Source organism: Tenrec ecaudatus, chromosome 4 (assembly GCF_050624435.1).
Source record: "Tenrec ecaudatus isolate mTenEca1 chromosome 4, mTenEca1.hap1, whole genome shotgun sequence".
NCBI classification, from domain to species: domain Eukaryota; kingdom Metazoa; phylum Chordata; class Mammalia; order Afrosoricida; family Tenrecidae; genus Tenrec; species Tenrec ecaudatus.
Genome location: NC_134533.1, coordinates 105,071,678 through 105,089,394, shown reverse-complemented (window position 1 = coordinate 105,089,394; position 17,717 = coordinate 105,071,678). Strand labels below are relative to the sequence as shown.

Sequence of the window (17,717 nt, the reverse complement as noted above, 5' to 3'; positions counted from 1 at the left end):
TGGCTGGCCCCACTATGAGAAATGATGCCCCTCAGTGGCTAAGGGCAATACAGGGGACTCACCGGAGACACTGTGGGAATTGCACCTGACCTGATCCCACATCGAGGCAAAGCACTGGGGAGTGCAGCAGAACAGCAAGGGAATGGAGTGGCAAGGTCCCCAGGGAATGCTGAAAGTGGACTTTGGGGCCAGGGCCTGGTGCCCCAACAGACTGGACTGGAAAACACTCCTAAAGGCCAACAAACGATCCTTGAACTAACTACAAGCTTTTCTTTCTTGATGTGTTTTGTTTTGTCCTTTGTCAGTGGTTTGTTGTTGTTGTTTTGTTGTCTGGTTGTATACTGTTGCTTTGTTTTCCTCTGTCTTGTCTTCATGAATGTTATTATCTCCACAGGTCTGTCTAAATAAGACAGGTTGGATGAACTATCTAGAGGAAAAACAACGGGACCGACAGTTCCGGGGGTACTTGGGGTGGGGGGTAGGGGGGTAAGGAAGTGGTGTTAACAAACACAGGGACAAGGGAACAACATGGGACACCAAATGGTAGACAGGGGGGAGTGGCAGGTCTGGTGGGAAATGATCAAGGGTAAGGTTGCGTAGAGAAGAGGTATACTCTAGCCCAGGGAGCGACGAAGCATGGTAGTAGGGCAGGAGGAAAATCAAGGGAGATGGAGGAAAGAGCTAGGAGTCAAAGGGCATTTATGGAGGTCTAGACAAAGACATGTACATGCAAATATATATAGGAGGATGGGGAAGTAGATCGATGTGTCTATATTTATAGGTTAATTATTAAGGTGGTGGAAGGACCTTGGGCCTCTACTCAAACACTCCCTTAATGCATGAATACTTTCTTTTATTAAATTGGAACTCTATGATGCTCACTCTCCCAACACAACAGCTGGAGCCAAAGTGGGTGAACAAGTAAATGTGGTGATTTATACAATTGATGTATGTATATGTATGGATTGTGTTAAGAGTTGTACGAGTCCCTAATAAAATGTAAAAAAAGAAAAGAGGAGAAAAAAAAAGAAAATGATTAGGGCAAAGAATGTACAGATGTGCTTTATACAATTGATGTATGTATATGTATGGACAGTGATAAGAGCTGTATGAGCTCCTAATAAATTGTTTAAAAAAAAAAAAAGAAAGTCTTCCTCTTGTTTTCTGACCCTCTACCGAGGATAATGCTCTTCTACAGGAACTGCCCTGTCCTGGTGAACATGTCCCAGTAGATGGGACGAAGTCTCGACAGCCCACTGCTAAGCAGAATTCTTGCTGTACTTCTTCTGGGACAGTTTTGTTCTAATAGCACCCATGGTACTTTTGTTATTCTTTGCCAACTCCCTAACTCAGATGCATCGAATCTTTTGTTGTTAGGTGCTCTTGAGTGAGTTTCAACTTAGAGTGACCCTCTATGTAAAACACAATGAAAAACAGCCTGGTCTTGTGCCATCTTCACAAGTTTGAGACCACCGATGCAGCCACTGCATCAATCCATCTGCGGAAGGTCTTTCCGGCGGCTGTCTTTGTTCGCTGTCCAGCTTTCACAGGCATATCTCAGTTCTCCACATGATGTCTTCATTCTTTACCACTTCAGAGAAGTCTTGTGCAGGTTCCCCAACGCAGCACGTCATTTGACATCGTGACTGGTACTTCCATGAGTGTTGACAATGGATTTAAAATGAAATCCCCACCACCTTCAGGGGGGTTAGATTTTTATTACCCAAAAGGTCCGATGGCTCCAGTTTAGATATCTGAGTTCCTCTCTGAGCATGACGGTGCTATCTCAGACGAACAATTGCAGCAACCACTTGGTCAATTTGGAAACATGAACAATTCAACTGGTGCACTTTCTTTATTCACCATGAATATGGAATCATTAAGGGATTCAAAATTTACAAGGAAATATATGGAATTTATTTTAGAAGCCCAAACCTTAAGATGTTTGAAAACCAATGTAGTTCTTCAAGCATTATTACGAATATACATATCCTTTTCTTCAACTCTTAAAAGAAGTACACAGTCACACTGGAAGGTTAGAAAACAGCACTCATCTAGGAATGAAACGCTTGCCATTGCATCTCTAGTAGATTAAGAAAAACAAGAAAGCAGTGCAACAGTTTGGACCTACCAAAATGCTCCTATCACTGTCAGAAACTGCCCTTGAGCATCCCTGGTGTGCTCATTGTCCACGTGGCCTTGTCCCAGGTGTGTTACTACATGAAGGATGTGGTTTAAAATTGTTTTGCAAACTTCTTGGTCACGGCGATACAAAGAACACACATTACTGTGGAGGAAAAAGCTTAACTTGGTAAACACAACCAACACAGCAGTGACTCCATGAATGTACAGAGAATAAACATGGTGGAAATTTCTTACGCTAGAGGTTTCAGAAGCTCAACAACGTCTTCAATTGGCAAGGGCGTGTCTTCTCCTGGGAGCTCCTTTAGAAGTACGAGATACTAAGATAGTAGGAGGGAAAACAGGTAATTCTTTCAGAGATCATCGACTTAGGTAAGTACACATAAGTAACCATTAATTCACATACACACAGCTATACATTTTTTAAAAGGAAATTTTAAACTTTCGGAATATTCCCACCAAATCTAAATCTAATCACCTGAAAACATAGGATAAACACAAAGTGAGAAAATTTGCGAAGCTACTGTCCCACATTACCCAAAAAAGACAAAGATAATGAAAGATAAGTAAAAAGACTATGGATCTTGGGAGAAAAAATATGTTCCAGATTAAAAAGAACAGACAACTGAATATAATGTAATGTAATACAATGTTGATGATTATATTAAGGCTATATAGAACAGCATTTTCTAAAAGAAAATATCGCTAAAATATGAGGGTATGATATATATGACTTAATCTCAAATGGTTCAGAAAGATGATAATGTGCATACATGTACGTACATACATGAATGTACAGAGAAAAAATGAAAATGTAAATTTGTTAAAATGGTAACTACAGAATATCAGAAGGAGCATATGGGAATTTGTTGTAATAGTCTCATAACTTGATGTCATTTTGAAATTCCATTAAACAATTTTTAAGGAATTTTTAGGCCAAAGTGTTTAGACTTCAACTATATCATTTACATATTCAGGATCTGTTTCTTGGCTCAATTAAAAATAGCTTATATTAGGCCACTCCTCAGAGCCGAAGGCCACCGGGGGCAAGGAGAGCTGATGAGGCCATGGTTACCCTAGGATTCTGTTATCATGTAAAAATCTAAAAGATGAAAGAACAAAAACTATATATATACATTAAGTGTAATCGGTTTTCGGTACTGCACACAAAATAGAATAGTGAAGGACAGAAGGGAATCTAAATTTTTGACTATAAAAAATGGCTATGTATATATATAATTGCATATATGCTGACTGGAATACTATACAACCATTAAAGGGTTTTAATTATTATTTAGTATAATTATGATTATTAATATACGCAGCTACATAGGAAAGTGCTTATAATTAATTCTGGGGGCTTGCTCCCCGCCCTCTGTGCCAGGCAACACAGCTCCAGGAAACCTGTTAATAAAGTACCCTCTTAGTCCATGAAAAATAAAAACAAAAACTTATAATAATTTCACTCTTATCTAAAGAGATACTTAAAGTCCACGCAAGTTTTAATGCTTCAGCATCCATTTATTAGTTTTCAAAATTCACTAACATAAAAAGTGTATTTTACAACTATTAATTTCTTAGGAAGGTTATTTCAATCAAAAATGAAATGATGTGATTTCTATATATCAACCGATGACATTTAGACACCAACATCAGACAAGATTGTTTTCATTTGACTCACCATATGTAGGTGAAGAGATTTCGTGAGATCTAGTGTGCTGGAATCTATTAACATTAACAGTTTCCTCCGAATATCGGCTGCTCTAAATGACACTGTGTTGGTCTGGGCAGTAGTTACACATATACACAAGAACTTGAGCATGTCCAAAAACAGTAGATCTTGCTTTGACAAATATTCGTCTGCTAAAGGGTTCATAGCACCTGTAAATAAAATGTACTTATTAAGATTTGAGGGTCACAGCACCCACATATATTAAACATTAACTCAAATACTCTCCTTTACAAAAGAATAGACAGAAACTGGAAAACAAGAATCTAGTGAAAATGAATAATACCAAAAGCTTCAAAATTCTTCATGAAAGGTTACCCTAAGATTCTGTTATCATGTAAAAATCCAAAAGATGAAAAAAAAAAAAACCATACATATACATTAATTGTAATCGGTGTATCGGTACTGAACACAAAAATGTGAAGAACAGAAGGGAATCTAAATTTTTGACAATAAAAATGTCAAATATATATATATGTTGATTGGAATATTATAAAACCATTAAAGGGTTTTAATTATTACTTAGTATAACTATGATTATTAATATAAGCAGCTACATGGGAAAGTGCTTTTAATTAATTCTAAACACAAAAGCTATAACATAGAATATGAAAGTTGACACTTATTAGTTTTGAAGTAATCTATAAAGAAAAAGCCTAAAAGTAATAGCATAAAATGAATTTTTCCTCTCCTTTTCTCCATTTTCCAAATAATCTAGGGTATATTACATTTCATTAATAATTATTTTATATTTCCCCCATAAAGTACAAAACAGAAAACTAATATAACCAATTAAAAATCAGAGAAATCGCAAAACAATAATAATCTATAATTTATTAGGGAGGGGGAGCGGGGAGGGAGGAGAAAAATGAGGAGCTGATACCAAGGTCTCAAGTAGAAGAAAATATTTTCAGAAGGATGAGGGAAACAAATGTACAAAAGTGCTTGACACAATGGATGGATGCATGGATTGTGATAAGAGCTGTATGAGCCCCTAATAAAATGATTTTTTTTTAAAATCAGACAAATCTAAAATGTATAGGGCACGAACAATCCAAATGGATTTTTATAAGGGAGAATGAAATATGAAATTTATTTATTAATGAATGCTTTCTAATACAAAGAGGTAAAATATATCCCAAGCAGTAAATATATACTTACCAGTAATACTTTGGCTCTCTCCAGGCTCATTTGCATCACTAACAGCACAAGTAGAGTAGTCATCAAACAGATTCAGGGGTGACTGATTCTCCACTTCCATTACGCTTTCATCAGAGTCACCTTCCACCATCTCTACTTCTCCATAATCAAATGGCTTTTTGATAAACGATGACTTCAAAGAAAAGAAACAAAAGTGTTCATGCAGATTTTTTATCACAAACATATTTCAGTGAAATTTTCTCTAAATCAAACAATTTCAGATTCATGTACAAGTATGAACACTGCTGTTTTACTTTGAGTAAGTGGTCAATAGGGAATAAATACACAAACAGCAATAAGTCTGTAATAAAATAATATTCAACTTTCAAAAGTTTTTTAATATTAAAACATTGATTATACTCCAAATTGATGAGAATTTGGGAAGGAAGTACAAATTGGTATGAATATTTTGGGAGGTAGATATCCATCAAAATGTAAAATGCAAATTCCTTTTGAACAACCATTTCCATTGCCAGAAATTTATCCTACATCCGTCCCAGGTATAAATTATAGTCGTTAAAATAAAACTGCAAGAATTTTATAAAAGTGTAAGAATTTTCACTGAAGAGTTCTAGATAACAAAATTTAGAAACTGCTTCAGATGTTGAGAAAAAGTAGATGAGTTTGAAGAACCAAAAAACAAGTTGGTGGAAAAATTTCATGCTTTCCATTCCATTTCTCCACAAACTTTTTGAAACTCCCCGTGTGTGTATAAGTGTGTAAATGTACGCATATAGAAATATATATCCCATATAATGGATTATCATACCGCTATTGAGTAAGTTCAATAGTCTGAAGGAAGCAACATGAAAAAATGACCAAATCGTATTATCTAGGAATAAATAAATGTTATAGATTATTTTTTTAAAAAAATAAAAACACAAAAAAAGAATATTGTTTTTATTCAATAAAAATCTGAGTATCTACTATGTGTATCCAATGTTAGAAAGGGACATCAGATTTGGTAAAGCACAAAGCCAATGAAAATGAGGGAAACTCTCAGGGAGATGCAGTAGGAATCAACTCGAATCTCCCAGTGATCACGAAGACAGTGCACAACTGCCACCATCTTCCTGCTGTACTTAGGTTGCCAAGAGTCAGATCAGACTCAAGGGACCAACACAAAACAATTAACTGTGTCAGCCACTATTGTACACAGAATTGTGTGTATAGCATTATCCCATTTGTATGTTAGATAAATATCACATTAGGATTATTTTATTCATCTGGACAAGCTTTTGTCCTCCTCCTGCCTCCTTCTTCTTATAGAGTAGAATTTTTTTGAATTCTGGCATAGTTTATAGGAAACAGCTAACCTGGATCCTAGCTAGTTCTCACTCTTCCATTTTATTATTTATAGGAAAAATATAAGCCAGTACTGTTAGGTTTTGACATAAAGAAGCAATCAAGTATATTTCCCCTCCAAACTGAATTACTTTACTTAACTTCTATACTTTAAAAACCAGGCATCCCAATTAAAAAGATACGACGCAGTTTTTAAAAGTTCATGGAGCAGGGAGGGAGCACTAGACTTGATGATGATTCCACAACTCATTTAAAAACTGACTTAACCATGGGGGGAGGAAGTGTTCCAAAATTGATTGTGGTAATGAATGGACAACTCTTCTTGATATGACTGAACTATTCAATTATGTGATATATATGGATTAAGTGCCAATAAAACTGTTAAAAGATTGCGGTAAACTAAAATTTTTAAATACACACACATACACACAGTTGGTGGAAAAATTAAATAATCCATTTTTCAAAAAACTTTTCAAGCCCTCTCAGATTTCAATGGGATTGTACAATGAAGAGTCAATGAAATATGGTGGTAAAATAAAAAACATACTTACTAAGCTTTTACAAATATCTGCAATGTCGTTCATGAACTTTGAGGTTAACAATCTCAGAAAAAAGCCAGATGCAATCTTATTTGGACTGTGCTGTAGTAAAAACACACAAATAAATAAAACAAACAAAAATTCCTGGAAGATAATATTTTCTCTTATTTTGAATGAAATAGGTTTTCTTCTACTTTGACAGTTATAGGTTATATCAGTATGGTTAAAGAGCTTGGAACACTAAGAAAATATATAATTTGCTTCTAAAAATTAACCTCTTTTCTTAAGTCATAATAATAACATATTTCCCTCCTTGTGTTTAAATAACATTCATTCAAGATACCAATTATTGATCCTAATATAATACATAATTAGGATATGTAATAGGATTAATACATAATTAATTAGTAACTGAAGATTAGATTTTTTAAATATAAATCATTTTACTGGGGCTCATACAACTCTTATCACAATCCATACTTCCATCCATTATCAAGCACATTTGTATATCTGTTGCCATCATCATACTCAAAACATTTTCTTTCTACTTGAGCTCAATATCAGCTCATTTTTCCCCTCCTTGCCTCCCTCACCCTTGATAATTTATATTATTATTATTTTTCCATGTCTTACACTGTTCCAATGCCTCCCTTCACCCACTTTTCTGTTATCCATCCCCCTGGGAGGGGGTTATATATCAATCATTGTGATCGGTTCCCCTTTCTCCCCCACCTTCCCCTTACCCTCCTGGTATCTCTACTCTCATTTTTGGTCCTCAGGGGTTTATGTGTCCTGGATTCCCTGTGTTTCCAGCTTTTATCTGTACCCATATACATGCACTGGTCTAACTAGATTTGTAATATAGAATTGGGGTCATGATAGTGGGGGAAGGGGAGAGGGAGAGAAGCATTCAAGAACTAGAGGAAAGCTGTATGTTTCATGGGTGCTATACTGCACCTGACTGGCTTATCTCCTCCCTGCGACCCTTCTGTAAGATGTCCACTTGCCTACAGATGGGCTTTAGGTCCCCACTCCACACTCCCCCCTCATTCACAATGATTTGATTTTTTTGTTCTTTGATGCCTGATACCTCATCCCTTCGACACCTCGCGATCACACAAACTGGTGTGCTTCTTCCATGTCGGCCTTGTTGCTTCTCAGCTAGATTATACTGTTCTACTTCTCTTTCTCCACTTACACCAAAAAGTGGAAAATATTTACCAAACCAAAAATATGCTGATAATATTGTTCTATGGTCAGATGCTTAATATGCGCTTTCAAATTTATGGACAATAATCATCAACACTCTGACCTGACTCAGCTATCCCGTACCTCGGTTTCAAATTAAAACAAGGAAACACTCTTGAAATCAAGCAGTGTAAGAATACCTGGGTACAACAGTAATGAATGTATTAGCTGGAGATAACTTTGTCACTAGCCCATATATATAATGGGTCTGCACTTCACCCAGGACATAGTCAACACATACTTATTAAGTGACTGAATTTAGAATGACCAAATAAAAGTCATCCATATGAAAGTAGGTGAAAGAAATCAAAAGCTCAGAACCCATATTAAACTGACTAAATTGGCTGCATGTGAAATTCAGGCTAGCTACTGCTTAACTCCACTGGACATTACCTTTATGTACCTTCAATTTAACTTTCTATGCGCATATAAATTTATGAAGGGGACACCAACCAACCAGTAACCAAAGAATAATTCCACCAAACAATATTCAAACCCCAGGACAGGCAACATTATCAAATAAGAATAGTATCTTACCTTGGTACAGTTGCATAAGCAGCTTTTACACAGAAGCATCATATTTCTTAATGAGTCAATTCTAGAGTCTTCATTCATCTTATTTTTAAACAGAGTGATACTTTCCCCTGCACACTGCATTAGGGACTATTACACAGAAGAAAAGATCCAAGTTCCAGTTAAAGTTATGGTATAATGATTTGCTTTCAAGTTTAGCTTACGATTTTGTGTTTCTACATTTGCTTATATAAAATTAGAAATTATAATCTAGAAAATGGCAAATTTTATCCACAAATGTTATGTAAATTACAACTTCACAGAATAGTATTCAGATACCAAAATCACTTCAAGCTGACAGCCTATGTTATTAACATCTTTAAAAGGAGTGGTTTTGGATAGTAAACTGAAATTTTTACAGTATCAATGAAAATCACTATTGTTTATAAAATTAAAATGTACAATGTGTGATTTCAATTCCAGTACTCATAGTTGCGTTAATATAATTTTTAGTCATACAGGTCACTTGCTATCATTTCTTCTCAAACCTCTATCTGAATAAGAAAGGATTAACCTATATTAAAGATTCCCAAACAAATATGCCACTTAGCCCAGGAATGAATTCATTCACATTATCTACAGTTTCATTCGTGTAAATGACCATACCTTGGCTTTTTGGAATAATTCTGACTTATGTGCTTCTTCTTCAGCTATTACACCCACGTAGCAATAGCAGCCGAGGACACCCACCAAAAGACTGGAACACCGGACGAGCGCGTCTGAATCGGCAGTCTTAGGGTAACCACGAAGGAAAATACATATATTACAATAACGTTTTCAGGTATTCTATAATCATCTTTCCAGAAAACTAATTTTATGTAAGGAAATTTGGGAGTATATATTTAAAGTTTTAGAAAAGACTTGAGCGTTCAGTAATCTGAACTCCAGCCCTGTTAACTGGAGTGAACAGTAAAAGTACTCTGACTCTCTAAAATTCTAATATCTAACAGACCATTGCAGAGTTAGGATAAACAGGCTGCTCAAGAAAAATGGCAGAAATGTTTTCTATTGTCGAGTGAGATACCACCTCTTAAAGTGGCATAGGGTGCTGCGTACAGGGAGTCCCTGCGCATTTGAGACAGGAAGACAAGGGGGGAGAGGGGAACGTGCGAGACAGGAAGACAAGGGGGGAGAGGGAAAAATGTCTCTTAAGACTTAAAACACAAGCAGAAAGTGGATTCATATAAAACTCAATCCAACCCACCGCCCTAGAGTTGCTTCTGGCTCAGAGACCTTATGTAGAAGGATATTAAATGATATTTTAAATTTCTGAAATATAATAACCTTCAATTATTCAGCTTTTAAACTCCCAAATACTAACACAAAACATTTTCGCTAGTGGATAATATTTTTCCAATTTTAGGATTATGTAAGAACTTGCAAATGATATGTAAATAATATTTTTTGATTCCTCCACCCCCACCATCGTAGGGAATGATTTTTTAGGGAGAAAATGTAGAATATTGCTTTACAGTAAAAATGTTTTTAACTTTGATATAGAAGCATGCTAAGAATTAAGAATAAGACAGAAGAATTAAGCATATTTTCCCCTCTATTTTTTTCCAGGCTATTCTCCCCGAATTAAGCCTTTTGAGTTTATATATTTTATTTTGTTCAACAGTGTACTATGTAAGAGGAGTCCCTGTGTAGTTAAGTGGTTAAGATGTCCTGCTGCTAATTAAAAGGCACGCCATTAGAGTCCACCGAGCAATGCCTTCCTCCGCACCTTTCTTCCCACAGAGACACTTTCCACAGATCAGCCACTGACAACCCAATACAGCACAGCCCTCCTCTACCCCACAGGGCTACCATGAGGTGGAATCAACTGCATGCTAACAGGTTTTGCTTTTTAATTATCATGGAACAAAAAATGGAAATATATATATGAAAACTTAATTTTATAGTAAAAAATAAAATATATACACAAATATCTGTGGCAGAAAAAATAAACTAAGCTATACAAGTCAAATATTAGCATTCTGAAAATAAAAAGACAGCACAGTATTGTGTCTGATATTACCTAAGTATGCTCATAGCCAGGATTTGACATGTGAATAATTTGAATAATGAAATACATAAGATATCCCATGTCAATAGAAATGGGAGTTAATTTGCCAAGACACAAGTATACTAAGAGAATTCGTGATTTTACAAAAAAACAAATTACTCAAAGACCACTGGAAAAAATGGGTGATTATATGTCCATTTATTACCTTTATTAACCACCTCTTCCTCTTAAAAGTGCTGTTAAAGTCTACTAAATCAGTTCAAATTACATCCTTTGCTTTACTGAAGCAAAACTAAACTACCCAAGATTATTCTTTACATACAAAAATATTCTACTTCACTCTATCAGAATTCCTGGAGTAAAGTTTTGAGAGAAATTATTGAAGCCCAAATAAATGTAGGCTGAGCTTGATAGTGGGACAAGAGGAAAGTAAAAGGAAATATAGGAAAGGACTAGTTGACAAAGGGTATGTATAGAGGTCTAAATACAGGTATGTACATATGTGAATATATTTATGTAGGATGGTGGGGAGCTAGATCTATGTGCATATAGTTATAGGTTTAGTATTAAGCAGCCAATGGACATTGGATCTCCACTCAAGTACTTACTCAATGCAAGAACACATTGTTCTATTAAACTGGTATTCCATGTGTGCATAAGCAAATGTGTGCATAAGCAAATGTGGTGAAGAAAGCTGATGGTACCCGGCTAACAAAAGATATAGCGTCTGGGGTCTTAAAGAATTGCAGATAAACAAGCGGCCATCTAGCTCAGAAGCATCAAAACCCACATGGAAGAAACACACCAGCCTGTGTGACCACGAGGTGTAGGAAAGACCAGATATTAGATATCAAAGAACAAAAATCCTATCAGTGGGTGCCCCATCTTCCCGATATGATCACTGAAAACAAACATGTGCATAAACAAATGTGAAGAAAGCTGATGGTGCGTGGCTATCAAAAGATATACCATCTGGGGTCTTAAAGGCTTGAAGATAACAAGCGGCCATCTAGCTCAGAAACAACAAAGCCCACATGGAGGAAGCACACCAGTCTGGGTGACTACAAGGTGTGGAAGGGGTCAGGTATCAGGCATCAAAGAACGAAAAATTATTGTAAACATGGGTAAGTGCAGAATGCAGACTCAAAGTCCATCTGTAAGCAAATGTATACTGAAGGGTTGTGGGGAGGAGATGAGCCAGCCAGGGTGCTAGGTAGCAACGATGAAACACATAACTTCCCTCTAGTTTTTAAATGCTTCCTCCCCACCATTATCATGATCCCAATTCTACCTTACAAATCTGGCTAGACCAGAGGAGGTACATAGGTACAGATGGCAACTGGAAACAGGGAATCCAGGACAGATGACCCTTTCAGGACCAGTGGTAAGAGTGGCAATGCCTGGAGGGTGGAGGAAATGTGGGGTGGAAAAGGGGGAGTCGATTTAAAGAATCTACGTATAACCTCCTCCATGGGGGATAGACAACAGAGAAGGGGGTGAGGGGAGACATCAGACAGTGTAAGATATGACAAAATAATAATTTATGAATTATGAAGGGTTTGGGGAAAATGAGGAGCTGATATTAAGGGCTAAAGTAGAAAGCAAATGTTTTGAGAATGATGATGGCAACAAATGTACAAATGTGCTTGACACAAAGGATGTATGTATGGATTGTGATAAGAATTGTATGATTAAAAAATTATTTTAAAAATTTTTCTTCAGTTTAAAATTTTCATGCTTAAGATATTCAGTCAAATATTCTTATTTTGCTTTGAAATCCAACTCTCTGACCATCCTACTGCCTGTCCTGCTCGTTTCCCATTTTCCCTTCCTAATAATCTAATCAAGTAAAGACTTTAATCCTTTTCCACAATCTCACCTCGGGCGAGTAATTATTTAGCAGCTGTTCTGATAAGGCTAGAAGATACCGATCCAGTGTTTCCTTGAGACTTTGGTGGACAGAAAATCCAGTACTAGATTGGTGCTTTTCTGTAGCACATTCTTTCACAACGGTTAAAAAATCCATCTTGTCAAAAGTTGTCTGAAGAAACAGTTCTTCTACTTCTGAAAATGAGGGTTCTTCTTTATCTTTTTGGTGTTGCTCACTTGGAGAAAGTAAAGTTTTATACACGCATTTTAAAAATTGAAAATCAAACTATCATATTATTTTTGAAATACATTATAAAAGAAAACATCTGTATTATTCAGACTAATAATAGATTATTGTTCCTTTAAATGCTTCCCTTCTCTGAATTTTGGTTCCCACTTTTATCAAATTTCATTATTCTGTACTATAAATTACTAATAGACAAAGGGAAAGAAGTTAGCAGCAAACTTAGAAACCGAGAAGCAGCCATTAGTACTACAATAACACTGAGGGCTAATTGTATTTGGAAGCACTCCTTTTTTCCACCTCTGCCTTGTCTAAAATATAGGATCCTTTTCATTCTATCTCCTTCGTTATATGAAGTTAGGAATCTGCACCAATGAGTAATGTCTAATCAGTGACTAGACATCAGCCTTCTAAGTCAATTAAAATGAAGTTTTTGATATAATTTTGTTCCCTTTATCATAAATCATGATGTATTTTTGAGGCTAAAGCATGGTCAAATTTTAATTGACATATAGAAATAATTAGCCACACCTTTAAAAGCTCACTCCACAAAACTGTCTATATTCTTAATTTCCCATCAAAGCCACTCAATTTCTTCTATGGGCAAGTGGCACATGCTATACTCTGTAGCATTAAAAAATAGAAATCTAGATTTAAATTTTTAGAACATAGATCACAATCACTGAATTAATAGAATATCTTCCCTGGATAATAGTGGTGATTATCAAAATTTTAATTCCGTGCATAATTATTAGGATGCAATGATAACCATGCCGAAATTATCAGCTATTTTTATTAAACGTGTATCTTTAAAATATTCAAGAACTTTGTTACATAACATACCATTCTGGGACACTTTGGAAAAAATCCATTGCAGCTTTACAGTTTTTCAGAGTGAGACTCACGAGAATTTTCTCCACTGAAAGGTGAGGAAACTTACTGTAAAAAAAAATAAAATACTTCATCTTAAAACAACAAAAGTCATGTAAAGAACTCTTTAAACGTCGATGTTCAAGTTTGGCTATGTAGAAAGGGACCCTCTAAAACGTGGACCCTCACGTTCCTTTCCCTTGTACTGAATTTCCTACCGCCCGAGAGGCGAGAAGGAGGAGTCTTCACTCTGGTGTTGTGCTTTCCAACACTCCGCAGAAGCACAGCGAAGGCCGCTTCAGACGTGAAACTACAGTGACAGCACTCTAAGAACCCCAAGGTCTGTTCTCTAGTCATGCTGCGCAAATTACCACCTGGAAATTGCCATTCAATGGAAAGGTTAAGGTGGGAAAGCTGCTCCTCCAGGCCTGTTCCTTCTCTTGTTTCCTTGCCCCAGGAATTTAACACCAGGAGCCAACGGCTAATAGGCGCAGATGGACCTGTTCACAGATAAATCAAACAGGATCATCTGGTGCTTAAAGCATTATATGCATATTCTTCATACATATCCCCCTACTCACTGGTCTATGACTAGAACACAATCCTAAAAATAAAGAGACTGTTTAATAATTACAACTAGCTCTTGGGAAGGTACCCAGTAAAGTGCTCAGCTGCTAACTGAAAAGGTGGCAGTTTGAACCCAGTCAATCAGTCAATGGGAACAAAACCTGGGGACTTGCTTCCTTATGGAATTCTGCAAAGAAAACCCTGGGAGGCAGTTTATTTGTCCTACACAGTGAGCATGTGCTGAACATGTAACATCTGTAGCTCTCGGAAAGCCGGGGCAATGGCTGAGAAATAAGACCACCTGGAGTGAAGTGAGGGAAGGAGAGACACTTAGAAAAGAGCAACATGCAATCACCTGAGAAGAACGGGGGTCAGCTCCGTAAGGTCTTCTACGTCATCCTCTACCTGATAGAATAAGAGCCATTTCATGATCATTTCTCGGAATGACAAGCTTCTGTGCACTTCACAGAGATTCTGCTCTCGCTCTGTGGTTGCTGTTTCTGGAATTACAGCTACGGTGAGTGCCACTGCCAAGCAGCATACTGCAGGGCTACAACGAAACCAAAAACTATTGTTCAAAGCAAGCTCTTTGAAGAACAGAGGTTTTCCCTGTCTTATTACCACCCACTGCGCCTCCAAAGACTAGCACGGCAATCGGGGCACATGGCAGGGACACAGTACATTTTGCTGACAAAACAGAAAGACACTGTAAACAGAGCTGTTTTACATACATTTAAGGAAATACTTAAGAACGACCTTTTATAATATTAATCAGGACGAATGAAAAATTATGAATAAACAATTGAAAAGAAATGAAAACTCGGCCATGGCGCAGGGACAGCGCAAGTTCCAGGCGCAGAAGTCGGCCAAGAGCAAGGCAGCAGCGTCGGCAGCTGCCTCGGAGCAGATCCCGGGCCCAAGGAAGGGCGGCCAGGTCATCGCCCCCAAGAAGGCGCGCGTAGTGCAGCAGCGAAAGCTCAAAAGGACCTGGAGGTTGGCATCCAGAAAAGGATCGAACATGACGTCATGATGAAGGGCAACAGCAGTCTGCCCAAGAAGCTGGCACTGCTGAAGGCCCCCAGAAAGAAGGGCGTAGCCTCTGCCAAGAAGACCTCCTAAAGGCCTACCCCCACTGTGGAGCCCAGTGTCACACCCCGCGTCCAAGACCAGTCTCCAGGCAGTCCCCCGGGCCACTGTGAGGAGGAGGAGGAACCCGGCTCCCAGGATTGAAGGCGCTTGACTTCAGTGAGGGCCCAGCCTACAAGCCAATGGCCAGCAGGTCCAGGTGCCGAGGCCCAGAACCCAGGGACACCTAGGCAAGCGCTTTTGCCACCTCTGTCCCCAGGCCCCATCTCTGCTGCTTTCACCCCAAGTAATAAAACAGGCTTTGTTGTCTAAAAAAAAGAAATTAAAACTCGAATTCTTTAAAATTGATTATTTGGTAGCATCTCCCACATTTAAAACTAAATTCACATTTCTTCATCTATTAAGTCTTCCTGTCCAAACAAAAAGCTTCTGAAATAGAATTTAACATGTTTAAATGAACCAATAAACTTCCAAAATGATGAGTGGGCAAAGGTAGAAGGGAAGTATTATTTGTGTATGTGCAAAAAAACTGACCTAACAACCTACTCAACTTACCTTGAAGGTTTGCAGGCGGACCCAGTAAATAACTTCCAAAATTCTCTATCAACTTCAACTAGATTGCCTTTAATTATGGCTCCAAGTAAGCCAAAGTTTTCCACTTGCATTTGTTCAGAACTTATGCCTCGAAAGGTAATAGACCAAATTTTAATCCAGAGCTTCAGAAGATCTGCCTTTTGCGAGCTCTCTAGGTTTAAATTCTTGCTTTGACACAGAGCGACTTCTATAAGGCACCGTAACACGTATGGAGTGCGTTCCCCACGTCGCTGCTGAGGCAGAAGCTGGGAGAGTATTGTCAGCAATGGTGTTAGCTCACAGTTAGGCAAACTCGTAGGGTACTTTGATATTAGCTGTGTTGTAATCTGTAACCTGAAAGAAAAAGTAATTTGAAACTATTCAAGTCTGTTGGCAAGTGCAATGAAAAAACAAACAAACAAACAAGCGCGATACCCTTACATTATAATTAATACATCACTGTCGTTATTCTATATAAAGCAAGCGAACTGAACCCACTACCTTCCAATCCATTTCAACCCACACCAACCTCATAGGGGATTTGAGATGGGAGGAGAAAACCTCAACTTGCTCCCAGTAAGTGGCTGGAAGGTTGGAACCAAGGACCTTGCTAAGGTCAGCAGCTCACCTCCTACCACAGAAAGTGGGTACCACTGGGGCACCTTCGTCATTCTCTGTAACAGTGCCATCAAATCAATTCTGACTCATAGTGACCTTACATGGCACAGTAGCATTTACTAGGCTATTAACCGTATGGGATGGGATAGCTTCATTTTTTCCCATGGAGCCGCTAGTGGAGTTGAACTGCTGCCCTTGTGGTTAGTAGCCCAATGCATAGCCTATTTCTCCACCTGGGAAGCTTCATCATTTTCTAATAGTACTCCCCACCAAAAACTAGCTTTTAATGTTCACCAAGTTCTACCTCCTAAAGTGGCAAGAAGACAACTTTTTAGTTAGCAGAGTAAGCGATATTACTTAAATAAAACATTACATAATAATTAAATCAGCAACATTCTAAGTTATCTCACATACGCCTGTCCTCTTCAGCTAAAAACCATTAAAATGCTCTAAGGATAAAAAACAAGCAAAAAAAATCTAGATTTCCTTGATGTTAATTTAGTTAATCCAATAAATATTTGTTGGGTTCTCTAAAATAAATGCTATTCAAAAACAGGAACCCTAGCCTATTCATCTTTGTACCCCTAGTGCCTGACACACAATAACTATTCAATAAGTAACTCCTGACTAAATGAGCAAGTTAAAGAATCTGGAATAGGCACCTTCAGCTACGTATAATACACGTGATCTTAAGTAAAAGGTACCTACAGCTAAACACAGCTAAATTATATTTCAACATTCCATCAACCTGGTAAAAATCAAAAGATCAATGAACACAGAAGCTTAATTGTAATTCACAATTTTCTAACTGTCTTCAAGTAAACTGCTTAACCTGCCTGGGGTTTGGCTTTCTTTTTGCAAACATGCTGAATGGATGAATTCTGGTCTCCACTGGACTTAATATTTTGACTCCACATGACCTGTTATATTATACATCAGACCGAATAAGTAAACACTAATAACCTTTTATCATGGCATAAGGTCAAAATGATTCCATAATTTCTGAAGGCTATTTTTAGTTTCTTCCTAATTCTATTCTTCATACTAAAATGTCTTTGAGTTGGAATACAATGTAGTGACGTCCATGAAGCAGACACCACCAGTTACCTACCGGACATCCATCCTCTCTCTCCCTTACTATGGTGA

The 17,717-nt window shown here is 37.4% G+C and overlaps 1 protein-coding gene and 1 pseudogene across 1 annotated transcript in view; one reads left to right on the top strand and one right to left on the bottom strand.

Moving 5' to 3' along the window:
• ATM (ATM serine/threonine kinase) overlaps positions 1–17,717 on the bottom strand; it is a 137,396-nt gene that overhangs the window by 90,160 nt on the left and 29,519 nt on the right. Inside the window, exons 10-20 of the mRNA XM_075546557.1 lie at positions 15,936–16,307; positions 14,650–14,844; positions 13,701–13,796; positions 12,624–12,849; positions 9,343–9,468; positions 8,701–8,826; positions 6,928–7,017; positions 5,033–5,204; positions 3,824–4,023; positions 2,380–2,462; positions 2,132–2,287 (exon numbers count right to left, since the gene is read on the bottom strand). Coding sequence (XP_075402672.1) covers positions 2,132–2,287; positions 2,380–2,462; positions 3,824–4,023; positions 5,033–5,204; positions 6,928–7,017; positions 8,701–8,826; positions 9,343–9,468; positions 12,624–12,849; positions 13,701–13,796; positions 14,650–14,844; positions 15,936–16,307 — 1,842 coding nt within the window. The remainder of the gene's footprint in view (positions 1–2,131; positions 2,288–2,379; positions 2,463–3,823; positions 4,024–5,032; positions 5,205–6,927; positions 7,018–8,700; positions 8,827–9,342; positions 9,469–12,623; positions 12,850–13,700; positions 13,797–14,649; positions 14,845–15,935; positions 16,308–17,717) is intronic.
• Positions 15,121–15,413, top strand: LOC142447033 (leydig cell tumor 10 kDa protein homolog pseudogene; annotated as a pseudogene).